General features: G+C 38.1%; 1 protein-coding gene across 10 annotated transcripts in view; it reads right to left on the bottom strand.

The window, feature by feature from the left end:
• The window catches only part of FBXW7 (F-box and WD repeat domain containing 7), a 168014-nt gene that overhangs the window by 87388 nt on the left and 62290 nt on the right, over positions 1-18336 (bottom strand). For 7 of the 10 annotated variants that reach the window (XM_080589418.1, XM_080589417.1, XM_080589419.1 and 4 more), the window contains exon 2: positions 10185-10742. In XM_080589418.1, coding sequence (XP_080445544.1) covers positions 10185-10673 — 489 coding nt within the window. In that variant the 5' untranslated portion in view covers positions 10674-10742. The other 3 variants (XR_013950209.1, XM_080589415.1, XM_080589414.1) reach the window with 3 other exon arrangements.

The raw sequence follows: 18336 nt of genomic DNA, 5'->3' as shown, positions 1-18336 counted from the left end.
TCTGTGTTTTAGAATATCTGACCAAGGGATCAGAATTGAAGGACTTAACACTGGTAAAAAAACAACAGTATGTGTTATTTGTTGTTTGTTGTTTATTAATATTTTTAGTATTCAATACATTTGGCTTAATAATGATTGCAAGAGCTGTCATCCTTCAGAAAGGCTCCATAACTTAAGTGAGAACAACAAAGGGTCTCCTGCCTCTGCCAGACACAAATAACCAGCAGCTGAGTAACACAAAATAAGAAAGTGCTTTGCACTTACAGGAAACATTGCTCATACTTCACTTAAAAGTAATAATGACTTCTGATGATGAATAAGGTGGAACTTATCCCTGCTGGCAATCTGTGGAGGCCATAGGTACATTTTCTACTTCAGCAGAGGCACCAGGGATTGAACAAATACATTAAAATTTAATAAGCATCAACAGTCTTATTTCATGACACAGCTGAAAAGCACAGCCACTATCTCCCAAGATTGAATTAAACTGAATAATACTAAAATTCACAATTTGCCCATTTCATATTATGCAATATTTGGTTGGGTAGTAGCATCAGTAGAAAACATCAGCTTTTGGTTAAAAAAAAAAAAAGCAATAAAAGAAGTAAGATTCTCTACAGAGAAATAGTTAGTTTGGACCAGCTTGACTTGGGACAGAAATCTCTGCATTTTCTTCTTATACTCAAGAATTTGTAAAGATATGTAAATTATTTCCTTATGTACAGTTTGCTGAATACCAAGATGTTGTGCAGATAACAAAGACTCTACAGAAGTAAAGGATATACTGCTAGTTTGCAGATTGCAGTGACAAATGAGTCATGAAAAAATGTTAGTCCTGCAGCAGCTGTTAAACATAGTTGTGCTCCTCAGATCACCTTCTATTCTTCCACCTCTCTAAACTAATTTCATATCTCAATTTTTGTAAGTATAAAACATCAGTGAACAAAATAATTGTACTGAACATAACATTTTTAAACGTAAACTTGTAGCCAGATTAGTATTAAAAGACCATCCTTAAAAAGAAAAATAAAATAATAAACAGAACCAAAAACTAACTCACCAGTAAGTTTTACTTTCTTCAGACTTCGATTCACCATTTGCATCAAGTTTCATAACCACTAATAACAACTTCAGCTAAGCCCCAAAAGGTGAAGCAGCTTAAAATCATCACCTAGAGCAGCAGCACCCACTGACAAAATGCTCAGTAAATACAGCTGTATCACTACAGACTAGGGATGTTTGGGCTAACGATCACATCAGGCAACAGCACCTGCCACATAATCAAGAACAACATAAGGAACAAATGGCATTTTTAAGTGGGGCAGAGCTCCCCCATGTATTTCTTAGGCAAGCAATGCATCCCCACAGAGTAAGCATACTGAAAGTATTCTCGAGCATGTTTTCATGATTTCTACTTCATCATGGCATGGCCCTATAATTCACAAGTTGAAATGGTGTTACTGACATTCTTAAAAAATGCAACGTATATTTTAAAAAGCTGATTTTCATCTTGCGTACTAAGATCCTGAGCAAAATGAGGTGGTTAATTGATGCTGATTTCAAAACTTACAAAACAAAGTGTGCAACTAAAGACACCGCCTCGAGTAGTTATTCTGAAAGAACCAATTTGATGTGTTCTACACAAAGCCATCTAGGAATCTGGTAGGGCAGTCAGAGTCACACCAGCAAGTTCCTTTCCAATATTTACCTTTAAGGAGCTCTGCACAGGCCAAGAAACTAGAAGACAATTCAAGTTAATACAGCCTCGTACCAACACATCAATTCTGAGCAAGTCTAAGAGACTGCTTCCCTGCCAGAGAGGTGGCTGGCTTTTTCCCTGCTGCAGGGAAGGGCTGGAAGTATGCCTACATGTCAACAAACATACGGCTCCAAAGGAATTACACATATGTTCAGAAAGAGCTACCAAATGTGCCTGTAAGGACGATCAGGAAATAAGGAAGGTATACGTTCTGAGATGCAGGCCGTGTCTTCACTGCACAAAGGGTGCGATTCAACATTTGAGTCAGATATCTGTACAGACAAATCTGGCACAAGCAAAAGCTCTGTTGTTTTATTTTCTAGTGTGACTAGTTGAGGTAAATCCCTAGACTGGAACTGAAAGACTGACCTCAATTATTGGTAAAGTAGAAGAAAATTGCTTGTGCCTTACTCAGCTAGGTCTTTAGTCCAGTAAGTGATCACTGTAACAGGGAAAGAGAGGACTAAATCAGCACTATGTCTTTTCCACATCAAGAAAACACACATCTCTCTATAACGAAGGCAAAAATCAATGAAAACCTCCTTATTAAATACCATCTCATAATCAAAACTATGACCCAAACTGTCAGCGTCAATGTTTTCTGTCGAACTTCTCTTCCTTCCCAGGCACTGAGATTGTTGATTCTCCTGTCTATACACAACTGTCAACAAAACAAATTGCACACCAGTACTGTGCATTAAATCTGTAGTAAAATTTCTAGAAAGCACGATGAAAAATAGTAAAGCACCTTTCATTAAAGAAAAGAAAGCGTTTATTGTAGGAGAGATTTCTGTCCTTTGACTGCAAGGGACACTTCAACATAGCATTTAATTACTAGATACCTCAAGAATTTTGCAGGAGGAAGCTGAACTCGGTAGCCAAGTTAAGACACACACTATATCTGGGATAACTGCATATTATAAGCAGAACACACGTGTCAATTAGCAAGCTTCATGATCTGCTTACAGACTACAGAAAATCAGCAGAGCAGCCATTTTTTAATGCCAGCTTTACCTGCAAGTGAAAGCATAGGGACAATTCTACTTACAAATGTGAGAATACAGCTAAACCTCAGCAAATATCAGGCAGCAAATGATCCCATTACCTAAAGTCAAGTAAAAGCAAAGCAAGAGAAAAGTACTTTTCAAAAGAAAGGTTGGTATTTGAAGTCAAGAAACATGCTGCTGGTTAGCACAGAAGAGGAAGAACTTTGTTACCTACAGAGAGACTGGGAATCTGCATTCCTTCCATGGATACTTTAATATTTAACAAACTACATCTTAATGACAGTCGCAGAACCTTTCCAAATGATCCTTCATGCTTGGAATCATCAGGAACTAAACTGCGCAGTATATAAATGAGAAAAGTCAAAGGTTGTAAGTGTTAATTGATATTCATCTCAAGAGCGTGACTATTTCTAATGTTATTACCATCCAACAGAAAAATAAGGTTCTGTACTGGAAGGGTCAAAAATATTATTTTTAAAAAACACAAAACTTGCTCCAAAATACTTAAACTGTCACAGTAACGTAAAAGTAGCTCTGCCTTGCTGTTGTAAAGACCATTAATTGTTTATTTATCTTAAGTCATTTACTCATCTTATCTCATTGTATTTTAATGCTGTGGTTCACAAAACCAAAGGGGGAGAATGGCAGGAAAAAATTTGCACATCGCTAATCTTTTCGAGACGGTGATATGAAAGCAGCTTTAATTAGGAAGGAGAATCTCAGGGAGAAGCGAGAAGAACAAAAAATTCTATTGCCAACATTTTTTTTTTCTTACAGTCAGAGCAATTCCTAACATGTACCCATTTTGACACGACTAAATGAATTATTACTTGGTTTAAAAACTCTTTAAAGCATTGTGATAATTGTTAGACATCTCAGGAGATGAAAGGCATGAAGAATCTACATAGCCTATGCGTGATCCCTGCAAAAAAAAATAAAGGGGAAAAAAGGAATCTCTTTTTATAGAATAAAATTCTTAAATTCCTTTGTATTTATTTTGTAGATTAAAAAACACACTAAGTTTTTAGCTGCAGGAGGGAAATCCTTTGCAAAGCAACGCAGCAAAACTCTCCATAAGACTGCAGCAAAGCAATAGCAGCACCCTCTGCTGCTGAAAAAGGGGTAAAAATATTAACACACATTGCTGCAAGACAACCACCCCACCTACACACAATATTCCAACCTTCCCTAAATTGAGTGTACTGCCTTTATGCAAAATAAACACTCACTTCCCAAAGGTCAGCATTGCTCTAGTTATCCTTTCTTTCCATGTATTTCTAAAAAGCTTTGTTTGCTACTAACCTAATAAATAAATAACAACCTAACAATAAACAAAAATTAAACCTAACCTAACAATAAATTTACACTTGCACATAGGAGCCACTTTTCAATTCACACAGGCATGAACTGCCCTGCGCAATCTTCCTTACAATAGCCACTTAATTTCCTTTAGTTTTAAAAATTGATACTATCCTTCCACACAAAACCAAAATTACTGAAAAATAAATCTTTGATATCCTTGTGCTCTATGTACCAGCTCGGAACAAGCACCACAGAGTAAAAAATTCTCTCCCAGTCTGCACGACTGGGGAGCTCAAAGCTAAGTATTTGAACTTGAGGTTTGCTTCAGAACTTTAAGTCTGGAAATGTAAGCTCCCGGGAACAAGCCTGTGGTACACGCTGACCTAGCTCCACTGAAGCCAAGCCAGCTTATTTGGTCTCCCCGCCACCCTCCAAGGTCGACGGACAAACAGAACAAGGAGTGTAACGCTGATACTCACACACTCGCACCTCCCAGTGCCTTTGTGGTCAAACAGGCACGGTGAATACGGAACCTGGAATCAGAGGTCACTCTAACCAAAGTGCACCACTTTTACCAGAAAAATAAGCTGCTTCTCAGCCTTTACCATTGCTGCATGTTGTATATGAGAGGAATCAAATTATTAGCTTTAAATAATGCAGCAAATGCTCAAATACAGCAACTGCTGAAGGGGTATCAACATGGTTTTTGTTGTTACAGATCCAACTCTATATCCCTCAAGAAGTTTTTAATCTGTATTTTAGCTAATCTCTTTTCTGACTTGGCAAGTCAGAGCAGGGCTGTACCCTGCCGAATGCCTGACCCTTCTGGAGGAGTAAGGCTCGCCATCACATAATGCTTCAAGTGCAATCCAAATCGTTACCACTGAAATATCACTTTCACATTAATATACCCTAATTTTCTAAGCTTCATGACAACCTCAATAGAAAAAAAGAAAGAAAGTAAATGTTTAAGAGGGTTTGTTAGGCCTACAATGACTCTTGTTGAGCAGTACCTGTTGTCCAGAACCACTGAGCACGGCCACACATGGCCAATCTACCTCTACCTCTTCACAGAGATTTTAAAATTCGGGTCCCTACAGAATACATGCAAATACCTTCAGTGCTTTCCATTTACTCCCTTCAAAACACAATTTGTAGAGAAATATTAAATGGTTCCAGAAATCCTGTCAGGAACTGGAGGGTGTGGTGTAAAAGTAAGAGCTTATATCAAAATTCAAGATAGCACCTGTCTAAGGCGAGATGCAGACTTCAAGATGAGCGAAAGCTGTCACGCACCTCTCCCAACAACTGGTCTCCTACCTGTACAACACAAGATTTTTGCCTTAGACATAATAAATCGTATCTTTTAGGTTCTGTATAATCTTCAGATTGTTCTCCTCTTTTGCCAGAGACCAGCTTCAAGCATGCAAGCAGGAGTAAGAAAGGAAACATACCTTGATACCACAACATGACCTAGAGCACCTAACTGGCTTTGGTACTCTGGTATGAAGTAGTTACTTGTCTTAATCATAAAAAATTGTAACAATATTCACTGGAACGTAACTAACTCTTATCAGGAATATTTATTTTTATTTTTTTAAAGTGACTGTTTCCTAACTGAGGTAGCTTCAACATAGGACAAAACATAACGTAGGATTTTAAATAAATGAAAAACTAATACATCAAAGTTAAAAATTTGTGGTAGCTTTGGTGTAAGTGATCATGATTTCTTTTTTCACCATTCTGCAATATATTTCAAGTCCAACCCAAAGCCAAATAAACCTGTATCTTATTTAAACTGTATGGGAACATTTTCTAAGATAATCGAGATGTCATTACTCCTCTAAGAAAACATCAAAGCAACTAAACAAAAACAACTCATCTTGATGGAAACAAAGCAATTAAAAACAACAGATTTGATTATACCGAGGATGACAGCTGTTAATATTAAAGTTAATATTAAAAACTAGAAGTTGTAGAAATAGTTAGGCAAACAAAATCTTAAATAAGCAAGGATGTTAATTTACGTAAGCTATTCCCCAGTGACAGTGGCTACCAGCTATATTTTCTTGTCCTTGCAGTGTTACAGAATACCACATTTACTGAGGGATAAAAGCATTTAAGGGCAGTTGCTACGAAATATCTGATATATTGTAAATATATGTTTGCTCATGTTGTGGTTTAACTGTAGCACAATCATTCCTAAAGAACTCAAGCGATACAAAGTCATCAAAGGGAACTGGCAATGGATGCTGTGCATAAGTTGCAACCAGAAAAGAATCAGCATCAAGAGCACATTCCTGAAAGCCTTGCATGTATTACTTATTTTACCCTACTGTGCTGTTTTGTATTTTTATATAACAGACATGACAAATAACATTTGACAGGAGAAAGACTGAGGAGAGTGAAAATTAACTGTTAAGGATCTAATGGGGGTACACTGGGTACAAGAAAACTATTCACTTGAACACACCCAAGCATCAATTCAATTTTCTAGTTGCAAAGAATACAGACCATACTTACAGAACAGAAAGCTCTCTGAAAGAGTCTTGCATCATGTTGGGCAGAGCAGCCGGACATGAAATCCCAATGCCTTGCTGCAGTCAAAGGTGTTAATGTGATTGTTTGTAACGTGAACAGGCAATACATAGTATGAATAAATTTTAATTGGCCTCCTTGCAAGAACTGAGATTCTAGCATCTACAGTTCGGATGAATGTTCAAAAATCAGTGTTAAGGGAAGTACCATAATGAGAATAGGAAAATATGTCTGTTGGACACAGTGCCCTAAGTACCTACATGTAGGAGACCTTTCAGCAGTGAACTTGATCACTTTATGTACACAAAATAAAGACAAGTTAAACAGCTCTTCAGTTCAGCAGGAAAACAATAGAATACAATGGTCAAAAAAGACAGAGTAAAACGGCAGAGTAGAATAAAGGTACAGAAATTTAAACACAATTCACTGAAACAACCAATAGTTCTGACCGATTTGCCTTGCTGGACTGTTTTCTTTTATAAAAAGCAAAAACATTTGAACAATCTTCTTTAGCTTGCACAGAAGTCAACACAAAGCAGCCTAACATTTTAAGCAGGGGACTGTAACACAATCATAAAGACCCTTCTAGATTCCTAAGGCACTCCTGGTGAATGCAACAAAGACTCTCCTGTACCCTCTCATTTTAAGGGCACACACCCTTTAGTCATAACATTTTCAGAACATTATGGAAACAATTACTGCAATTGCTTCCATGGAACAGTAATATCAAGAAAATATTTTCATATTTCATTTATATATAATCCTACATATTGTGTAAACATACATTATAAATATATAAAAACATTTATATAAAATGTTTTAGCCATCCTGATTGAGTTTATCAGCCAGAACAGTCAGCTTGCTGCTGTCAAGTGGCCGTCTAAGATGATGGGTGCCCAACGCAACCGGCATATACCATGTTACTTGGGAACCTTGCCATGTCCTTCCTTAACATCACATGATCCCACAGGCCAATAAGCAAAAAGTAAAAAATAAAAAAACATACTACAAAGAGACTTTATTCAGTAGTTTATAAGGAGAAGAAAAACAGAAAGACGAAGAACAGATATCCAAAAGTTCATATGAGTGCACAAAAACAGTTACGACTGTAGCAGTTGCTGTTTTATTCAGTTTCACTCCTATCCCCTGATAGCTGGTTCTGATGAAAACACCCTGTACGTTGCCAGCATTGCTCCATACAGCTATATCAAGCTAGCAACTGCGTTGGATCTGCAACGTACGCCTCTGAGCAGCAGGGTTTACATCTGACATAGAAACAGTAGAGTGGCGGATTCAGTCCCCACAGCTGATACTGGTGGTGCAAAGCAAGGTACACAGGAATAGAGAATACAACAAGGGAGCCCATAACTCAGCCAGAGCAACGAGGCGAAGAGCTGTACTAGACTACAAATGCTGAGAAGCATATCTGAAACACAAGTAAGTCTACGAGGTTTGAGTCTCCTGGGATGAGTCCATCTCCAGCAAGTACAAACAAATACTGCCGATAAACCTACAAATACCCCTTTTTCTTCCCAAAAGCAGCATATTCATTTGTCATGAATGAATTACCAGAGTAGAAATAAGCGTGCTCTGGCACAGCAGTATTTCTACAGTATTTCCTAACACAGAATGTGTTCCTATGGTTAGATTTTGTTTTATTAAGGAATTGGTAAGAATTAATGAAGCATTACTGCATAACCATGACCTCGAGCAGTGCCAGCTCAAGCAGCTTTCTACCTGTGCTGCTCCTTCAGGTATACAGTTAAAACTATCAAAAATAAAGTCACACCATGAATCAAAAACAATTCCCAAAGACGATTTCCACTACCTAGCTCCCCAAACAGTTCTTGCAGGAGCACAGCCTGAGGGCACAGCACAGATGAAAATGGCCAGCACTGCATGGAAACAAAATGCAAAGCAACTATCAGACAACACAGAAATTGTGTATCTATACGAAAATCTCTGAGACAAGCTCCTTTAGGCAAAACTTCCTTGAAATATTGATTTACATTGAATGTGCCTTAAAATATTTTTGAAAATTGCATTCATTATTAGAGATGATACAAAAAAGCTTCAGAACTGATCATGTTCTGCTCAGTTCATACATATTTTGAGTATGGTTAGTTACAAAGAAAAAAAAGCTTTTGAGTCAGAGACTTTACATGTATTTCTGAGCATAAACATATCTTACATTAAGTATCAAGTCCAAACTGGATGGATGCAAGTTGTTATACAATCATCAACAAGTAACACTGAACTTTGGAAAACCAAATCATCAGATTAAAAACAGCTTGCAGAAAGCTAACTGAATGACATGAAATTTGACTGCATCACAGCATTTCATTCCAAGTTAGAAAGCGTATACTTCAGAAGCTTGCACAGTAGAATTATAAAGTTGTATCGTTTCCTAAAAAAAATCACATGAAAACATTATGACTTTTCTAAACAAACTAATCAGCAATACCAAAAACGTATTGCTGCAGCTTCAAGAAGCAAATATTCATCCTATTTACCTGTTCCAGTGTATCTTCAAGACTGATTATCAATACATTTATATTCATAGTCATACAAATAGGGAGCCCTGTTAATTGATTCTGTGATTTTGTTTTACATCAGTTTTCAGAAAGACAAGTATGTTGTAAGAATTTGAGGGTTTTCTGTTTTATTTTTGAAAGGTGGAAGGAAACAAAGTGTTTTATTACCAATTTATGATGATTACAAAATTGGCACACAGGTTTAAGAACAATGCTCTTCCACAAAGCCACTTCCCTGCTCCTCCCTTTCATTAGGCAGTATCACCGCTATCATTATTCTTTCAGATTTTGCTGCTGCTAAAAGTTAAGATAATTCCTTCTTCTTGAGGTATTTGGAAAACATGGTGAACTCCTAATGAACAATGGATCTAAAATGTTGGGTGATACCTGTAACAATAAAAATGGTACTATTTATTTTCAAGTTGTTGTTGCAAACTGGAAATTCTCAATCAGTAAACACAATTTACAAGCTCCTTTCAAGCAGAATATCATACAGCATTATGCAATGACTGTAAACGAATGATTCGCTATTACTTTCTTTTAAATCCATATGTTGTCAGTGAAATCACTGTGACCTGTCTAGAAGGAAGAACTTTAAGTTTCTGTAATATTTCACAGTAACTTTTCATGACAAACACTTTGAACTAGATCTCACAGACCACCATATACGCACAATCGCTTACCTTTTTTCTTGCCTGCTTTGAAAAAGAAAACATCATAAATAACCCCTGGAGAGTCTTGTTACGGGTATGAGTCAGCATATGAAATATTTTTTAAAACAACACTGTTCTTTTTAAAATAGTCTTCAAGAGCTCTAGTCCCTTAAAATGAGTACTTATTCATGTCAAATGCCTGCAGATTTTTTGATTATTAACAGTTAGAACAATACAGTTTAAGAATTTATGTAGTCCACAAACTAAGTTCTTTAGGAAACAAAGTCTTTGCCTCAGTTTAAAACTTCAGCTTCAGTTTATATATAGATATTTTCCAAAATCCAGAGTTAACCAAGATTAAGAATACAAAAAAAAAAAATCAGTTTCTCACCTTTGTCTTTGTGTAGAATGGTGATGACTGGTGAATGGGCAAGTCCATGAGGCTATTGGAATTTGTGACACTGTTGCTGTTAGCATGCTCATCTTCTCTACTGCTGTCATCAGACTGATCAAAATCATCACTCTCCTGGTCCATTTCCTCCTCCTCTTCCACCTCCTCCTCTTGATCACCAGCATGTTCATCATCATCTTCCTCTTGGTTACAAGTGGATTCTTCATCCACTGTAATAAGTCTATTGTTATTTTCTTCTAACTGTTCCTGCTGGGATTCATGTCTGTCATCAAATCCAGGTTCTTCTCCTCCTATCTCCCCATTCCTCCCAATATGCTGCTCCTCTTGTTGTCGTCTTTGCTGCTGCTCCTCCTCTTCTACAACCCGATTCATCTGCTCCTCATCTACTTGGCTTGAGGAAGCATTACCTCGAAGAGATCCACCAGTTCGTCGCCTCTTGCTGCCCACAGAGAGCAGTTCCTGATTCATTTCCAAAAGCCAGCTTGCTACTTCTTGGACCTTGGCTAGGCTATCTGAAGATGCAAATGCTTTCACATTCTAAGGAGACAACAAAAAAAAAGTGGAAAATTACAAGCTATATTTTTGATTACATAAGGCATAAAAAATATTACTACATTGTATTACTCCCAACAACTTGAAATTCCAAGCAACAAGGAGCAGTTTCAACTTCAGATTGAATTTTTTCAGTACGGTGTCAACTTTTTATCAAGAGAGTCATTTCTACTATCATATAGTCTGAGCATGATCTCTGTAAACACTAGATTCTGCAAAATTCCTAAGTTTTTCAGAACTACTTGCATGTGAATATACGTGCCAAGAGAAAACAACCAGCTTCTTAGCTGTGCGTAGCGCCCTGTGCTCAGGTGTACACACAGCTCTCACTCAGCATGTTAAGCCATACGAGGGATTCAGAAAGCACAACGACAGCATTGGAAAGGAGCACAAGTGCCCCGTCTCACAGTAGGAGCAGTAAAGGACTTTGTTTCCACAAGTCCTTCAGTAGAGAAAGACATTCTTCAACCCACTCTTCTCCCACCCACACATCCACAAAAGAACAACTCCATATCTTCAGGAAGTCTACCACCTGTCAGTTTGTTCGTTTGTTTTGTTTGTTTTTCAAATCAGACCAGAAAACTCTAGAGCCTTGGATGACAGAGGTCTGAACAGATAAACGCCATCTTTGCTGTATGGTATTTTTAAAAATACTAAATTTATTGCTGAGGGGACAGGAAGGTCCCAGAAACCATAGCTCAAGCCATTTCATTGCGTTGTAATGTAAAAGCCACAGAAACACATTTACAGATGGTTTTAAAGTCTTGCTTTGAGAGGAACTCGTAGACGGCATTCTGCACACTTGGTCTCCCTCTCCTGCAGGGAAACAATACTTAAACCCCAAAGACATGGTTCTCAAGTTTCCACATATCTAAGCACATGACAATCGCCCCCCAAATAAATCCTCATGAACTGAAAAGCTGAAATGCATTCCAAGCAAGTGTCCACTAGCAATTAGTTCCAATCCATGAACTAGAAGCTAACAATAAAAGACAATTAAGCTATACATGTCAAGGCAAGGACATGATAGAAACAGCAGAGACTGTGCTGACTACTTCTGCTTTTACCAGGGGAAAAACCCAGCAGGGCACTGGGTTGCACGTGACCCAAACCAGAAGCTAACAGCTCCAACCTTGAGTGCAATGGGCATCGGAAATAAACATGTTTAATTTTCTATACGTACTAAGTATTGCTTGAGAAAGATGCCATTAAGAGAGCACTCTAAGAGATATATTTTCACTTAACTTTTTTCTCAGCATATTTGAGTGATGCTTAACTCCATTTCATCATGCAATTCAAATGTGGTTGTGAATACAACCTGACGCTAGCACAAGTTATTTATCAGGCTTGCTACATAGTTTAGGCATTATGAACATGACAACAGTACATCTTACTTTCTCAGAAAAAGTGAGCAGATTTGGATTTTTTGAAGCACTTAGTCACTTAAAAAATTAATACTTAAAAGGTCTGTATAAGAAATCTACACCTTCCCTGTCTAACAGTTTTAACTTCCACCACAATTCTCTAGTCACAAATGAAGCTTAAGAGTTTTAAACATTCTTCAGTATCACCAGCTTTATTTTAAATATATGCAACTACCTGTTTAGGACATACTTGCTAAAGCTGTAAATGCTACACCTGTTTCTATAATTTCAAACATACTTTCAATTTTACCTGTAAGCAACTAACATGAAAGGTCAGCATTAAAATAACACATCAGATGACAATAATAATAATAAAATGCATCAGATTCTGCTAACTGCTTAAGTGACAAAAATAACTCTAATGTTACTGTTAATAACAGGCCTAAATGAAATTCCAGCCAATCAAAAAGACGATATGCTAGTTTTATTATGGATTTTTAGTTATTCTTCCATTCTTGCAGTGACCATCAATTCACAAGGGTAGCTTCAGTCAAACACAACTTCCATTTCACCCTGTATCTAAACGAACAAACTCAACTTGTTTTTTTTCCAGGAGCATATAAAATACATTATCAAAATTTAATTACAAGCAGTGCTGCATCAGAAAGCATCAATATGCAAAGAGGTGATACATTCGCTGAAGCACAGATGGATGTACATTATCTGAGAGATGTGAAACATTAAAGCTGCCTTCTGTCACGCAAGTGCTTGCAGAATTAACTGCTGCCAGCTAATATACAAGATGCAATCATTTCCATTCATAAGGTAGATATGGAAAACTAAGGGATTATTGTTTTGCAGGATGAAGACTACCAGAGAACTAAGATGTGTTTTCATCTAGCGCTGGGCCCCCTTCACATGCACTCTGAGCCCCATACTTATATCACAGAATCATTGAATATCCCGAGTTGGAAGGGACCCACAAGGAGCATCGAGTACAACATACTGTCAGATCGGTACCAGGAAGCTGTTGCTTTTTCTGCCCACCTCAGGCTGGAGTGAGAAATTCAGACAGCCACCAAAGCGTGACAGGGCAGCGGCAATGCTTGCATATGTGTTAACATGCACACCTCGCTGAACTCCGCCAGCAAGTCTGGCAGGCAACACTCAGGGAAGTTTCCTAACACTTTCAGCAGGTCACTGTATGGAAATACAAGGAATCCCTCAGGAAAACGGAAGTCCTGGAAGGGAGCCAACAGTGAACACCGAGCCTCAGAACACGCCTCCAACTACGTTCAACGTTAAATGCTGCTCATGCTGAATTCTTTGGCTTTATCCATTTCACATGCACAGAAAATAGATTAAAGAAATAACTCAGAAAAACAGTAGCTCAAAACCAGCTGTAAGAAGTGCCAAGCAACACCGGGGAAGTACAGGGAAAGTCCTCAGGACTGTCAGCCGCAGCAGGCTCCGCTCCGTGAGGAGAGGAAGGTGAGCGCGCCGCAGGTCGCTTTCCCACCAAAACCTCTCAGTCCCCCCAGCACATCCGAGAGTCATTACACATTTTTAAACTTGTAAAAACATAACTGTGGGAATACCTGGAAATCTCCATATGTACTGCTGGCTCTCTATTAGGCCCTTTTATCACTCAAAACTCTAAGTCAGGAAAAAAAAGGAAAGGAGGTCAGAGGCAGAGAGGGCAGGGTGGGGGTAGCGAGGCTGTTTTGTGTTGTTTTGTGTGGCAAAACTTGAAAAGGTTATAAAGACTTAGCTTCCAAGTGAGAGATGCAGAAAAGCAGTCAGTGAAAAGAGAAGAGTTACATCTGGCAAATCTCAGTTACAACATGGTTTATGAGAAGTGGATGTTCACGGAACAAATATTCTTGAGATTACCAATTTGGTAGACAAGGAATTGGGTTAACAAAAAACTTAGATACTGGATTAAACCCTAACATACTAATATAGATAACCCTGTAAAAAACGAGGTATATTACACTGAATAATACTGACTTGTAATTCAGAGACGAAAAAAGAGACTGTAGAAAAGAAAAATCCCACCCAAGCCAAGGATCTTCCACAATTTCCTGTCAACATCCCACTCTGCCTTCCGAAAGAAAATAAAACCCCCGTACGTGCAGCCTGCCCAAGTTCGGCACAAGGTCTGCATTAGCAAACGGAGCTGTACGGAGGAGCCAGCAACCCCAGACCTGCTCGGGGAGCAGGGAGAGGGCTGTTACCCCCATAGCAGCTCTGTCCCCAGGGCTGAAGCATCCCCGACAAGCCGGAGAACAGCTCCTGGCTTAGCTTCACCTGAAAAGGCGTGCTGGGACAGCTGTGTTTTCCTGCTGCACTGCGAGCGTGGCCCATCAGGAGTTACACTTGAAAAAAGAGATTTTATTCTCTTGATCCAGAATAAAATACTAAGGGCAATGCACCTAAGGGTGACTAAACATCAGCCCCGCCAGCCACCTTTGACCTGTTAAATCCATTTGAAAAACATGCCTATGAAGAGAATTAAATGCAGGAAGCAGCTAGAAAGAAACAACAAAAAACATCAATAAGGTTGCAAACCCCCCTTCTAGACCAAAAAAAAAAGGACTTGGACCGTACGGCCATGATAGCTGACAATAGGCAGCACTGCACACAAGTATCCTACGTGCTGTAAAAAGAACATGTTGGATGTAATAATTGGATTACTGGCCCCGACGTTCGCATATGGGAAAGACTTTGAACAAGTAACAAACCAAAACAGCCAATATGCAGTAACTGGAAACAAACTATACAAAGTCTAAGGTAGAAACCAGCACTTTTGTAGATTACGGTACTGGACAATTATCCTCATGCAAGGACTTAAAGACGACAAGACAATTCAGATAAAGCCACACCTTAAACTAAATTTATGAGCTTTAAACAGAAATTATAGGAGATGAATTTTGCTGCATTACACAGGGTGGTAAGCTGGATCACAGCAATGGCCTCCTCCAGTCATAAAGTTCTGAGCTTAATATCTTATGAAGAACTGGAAAATTAACACACCTTCTATATTTCCATCATCAGAAAATATACATCTGAGCAAGATGAACATCTAACTTTTTTAAAATTTCAGTAGCTTTGAAGCAAAATGCATCATTCTCAGTGCATTGCGTTCTACAGCAAGACAAGTAGACATGCATTTTCCAAGCATAAAGCCACTTCTTCCAAAGGTATACACACCTCAATTTGCTCATCCAGCCAATTCACAGCCCCAACCTCCACACAAATCAGCTGCTAAAGTTTCTCTGCTCCTGCTCTAACATCACCCTGCCCAGCATCTCTCTGCTACCACTTTTTTTTCTTTACTCAAGACTGATCAGCAGACAAGATAGAGTAGAGCAGCACACGCAGCCTCTGTTGGATAAGAAATCATCCTGCTCCCTTATGCAATCTCTTTAAGATCCTTTACCAGCGATTCATGTTGTTTTAGTGCAAAATGGTCAGAGTAACCGACATGAAAATTAAAGTGCTCCTTTAATGACTTATGTCAAACATAAACCTGACAGCATGTGAAAAACTACACTAAGCATCCAGTAAATTTAAAAAAAAAAAAAAAAGAGAAACAAAACAAACACAGTTAAGGTTTCCCTGTGCAAATTTAATTAAGTCCAGCTGCCTCTAATCTTCTTGTGTGGCCACTTTTAATTACCTCTCCTCCTTACTATAAGCTGGTCCCAACTTTTTATCTGCCTTCTTAGGCTTTTCATCAAGTCTCCGTGCCCTAGCCAAAAAGACCTAAGTCTTTTTGAACAAAGACAATTCCAGTTTTCCCACAACACGGGGTCTACTGTAAGATCTCTCTCCCTTCTGTTCACCTGCTTCTCTTAGCCCAACAATCTTATTTCACCAGACCTCACCCATTTTCTCCCTGCTTCGTCATCCAAATTTACCATCTCCTAGGACTGCCTCTTAGGACAGCCCCCTCTCTAACCCTCTGCCTCCATGTCCCAAACCGCTTTAGCCTGCACTGCTAATTTTCAGTCCCATACTTTGCCCTGTTCTGATCAATTCCCTGCAAAACAAGTTTAGATGAGACACAATAGCTGATGATATGTGGGTATTAAAGAGCACAAGAGAGCAACATCCCTTGCTATCAATTACAGGGACAAACACAGGAAAGCAATTAAAAGAAAATTTAGCTCTGGGTTGGAAATACAATGGGGATATGGAAGATCCGTCATGCAATCCTAATTCCTCTTAGTAAACACAGGTAAGGTATGAAATACAAGATAAAACATTAAATAGCATACAAAACCCACCAGACAATAAGATTACAGAAGAAATAGTTTGGGAAACATGAGAAATTACTATGGGAAATTACTATGGGAATTTAGCAGTGCTTCAGCTGAGTGGCATGAAAGTAAAATATCAGAGGTGGAAGATGAATTAGAACCTTTCATGGGCAAAAGTTTAGAAGAAACAGCTTGAGCTCCAAGCAGTCAACATACTTTTTCTTTAGATAATGATAAAGTAAGTATGATATCTAATTACTTTATACAGATTAAGGTATTTTATACGAACAAATCAAGAGTCCAGCACTCATTGCATTCTTCTGACCTCCAGCTATACTCATACAAATGTTTCAAACTGCAGATGTCCAAATCCTCCTTAGAATTCAACTGCTGAATCGAAGGGAACATTTTCTGCTCAATAGGTCTTGGTCCTGTTAGCGTAGGAGAATAAATTTTCCTTTTATGGATCTATCCTTTCTTTCCTTTACATTATTTTTTTCCGTAGTATTTCCACATGATCTTCATTTGTACACTTTGAACATCAGCACAGAACATTAACTTTTAATGTCCATTCTCTGTTCAGAAACAAATAACTTCATATTGCATGTTTAAGTTGGTGAATAAAACTCTTTTAAGCCATTACGGTAAAAGCCCAGGCTCTTCAAGACAGATTCCCTTAACTCTTCAGACAGTGACTGTGGGCAGAGTCCAAAAAGCTGCAAAAGGCACAATGCTCTTGCTTGCTCTGTACAGGCAGGGCACACAGATTCATTAGCAACACAATCACCTGCGAGGTTCATGCACACACACACACACACACACACACACAGAATTTGGATTACTTATAGCTAAAATATATTCTGCAATTTCTCTGTCTTCACAACATCAAGAGGAATGCTAGATCTTAACTCCATGAACCAGAACCCCATTTCCTCTCTCTTCAAAAACAGGAAAAATGCTCTGGCTAAAACATTACACAGAAGAGACCTAACCCAGAAAGATTTCTTGCTCATCTTCTTCTAACTCACCTGAGTTCAAGCTGCAGAAGTTTTTACAACAGAATCATGATATAAAATGTACTAATAGAGACCCACTAACAAAATTAAAGCAGTCAACACAAAATAGAAAGAGGAAACCATTGAACTTTTCTATAAACACTTCTCTGCAAGAAATTCATGGCCTTAGTTCTTGTATTTGAGATGTTAAATATATATGCATTTTCCTCATTTCAAAAAGGAGGAGAAAAATACCATAGCAAATTACTGAGTAGTATTTTATCCAGGGCATGTTTTTACCTTAGAAGTTGATACTTAAGGAAACGAGAATTACTGCAAAATACCGTGGGGGTAAGGATAGGGTGGTAATTAGAGGAAAATGGTAAAGCACTGAGGACACTGCTGAAAGACTCCATCACCTAGTAATAGGAAAACAATATAAAATTAAAATCTTAAGTCCTTTTCCCCAAAAGCCATATCACAACTGACAATTATCAACACAGAGTTATTGAAGAAATAGAGAGCTCATGTCTATACACCAAGAATATTGCTCTTACCTCTCAGCTCACAGAAAACTAAGATCAACAAAGTTACTCCTCTTTTTTAATTTTGTTTTCTTATGTTTTCAAGAGTGAATGGATATAAATTGAGAATAAAATAATTTTAAATCCTTGAAAGATCATCATGGGAGGCAACAATCCGCAATAGAAAATCAGTATTATGACTGATCTTACTGTGTTCATATAAATAATCATGTTATTTTTAGTAGTTACATCAATAATAACTGTTATACAGGAGATGGCTGGTGTATCTTTTCAACAACTACTCTTTGAAGTAAAAAGGAATAATCTGTAAAACGTGACAAGTTAACTATCACGTGTGACTAATGACAGGCTTCTTCCCTTTTCCTCAGAAAATGAAAAGCAGCTAAAAGCTTGGAGGAGTTTAAAGGGTG

The sequence above is a fragment of the Anser brachyrhynchus genome, assembly GCF_964034855.1.
Source record: "Anser brachyrhynchus genome assembly, chromosome: 4".
In the NCBI taxonomy this organism is placed as follows: Eukaryota; Metazoa; Chordata; class Aves; order Anseriformes; family Anatidae; genus Anser; species Anser brachyrhynchus.
This window is presented reverse-complemented; position numbering and strand designations above follow the sequence as displayed.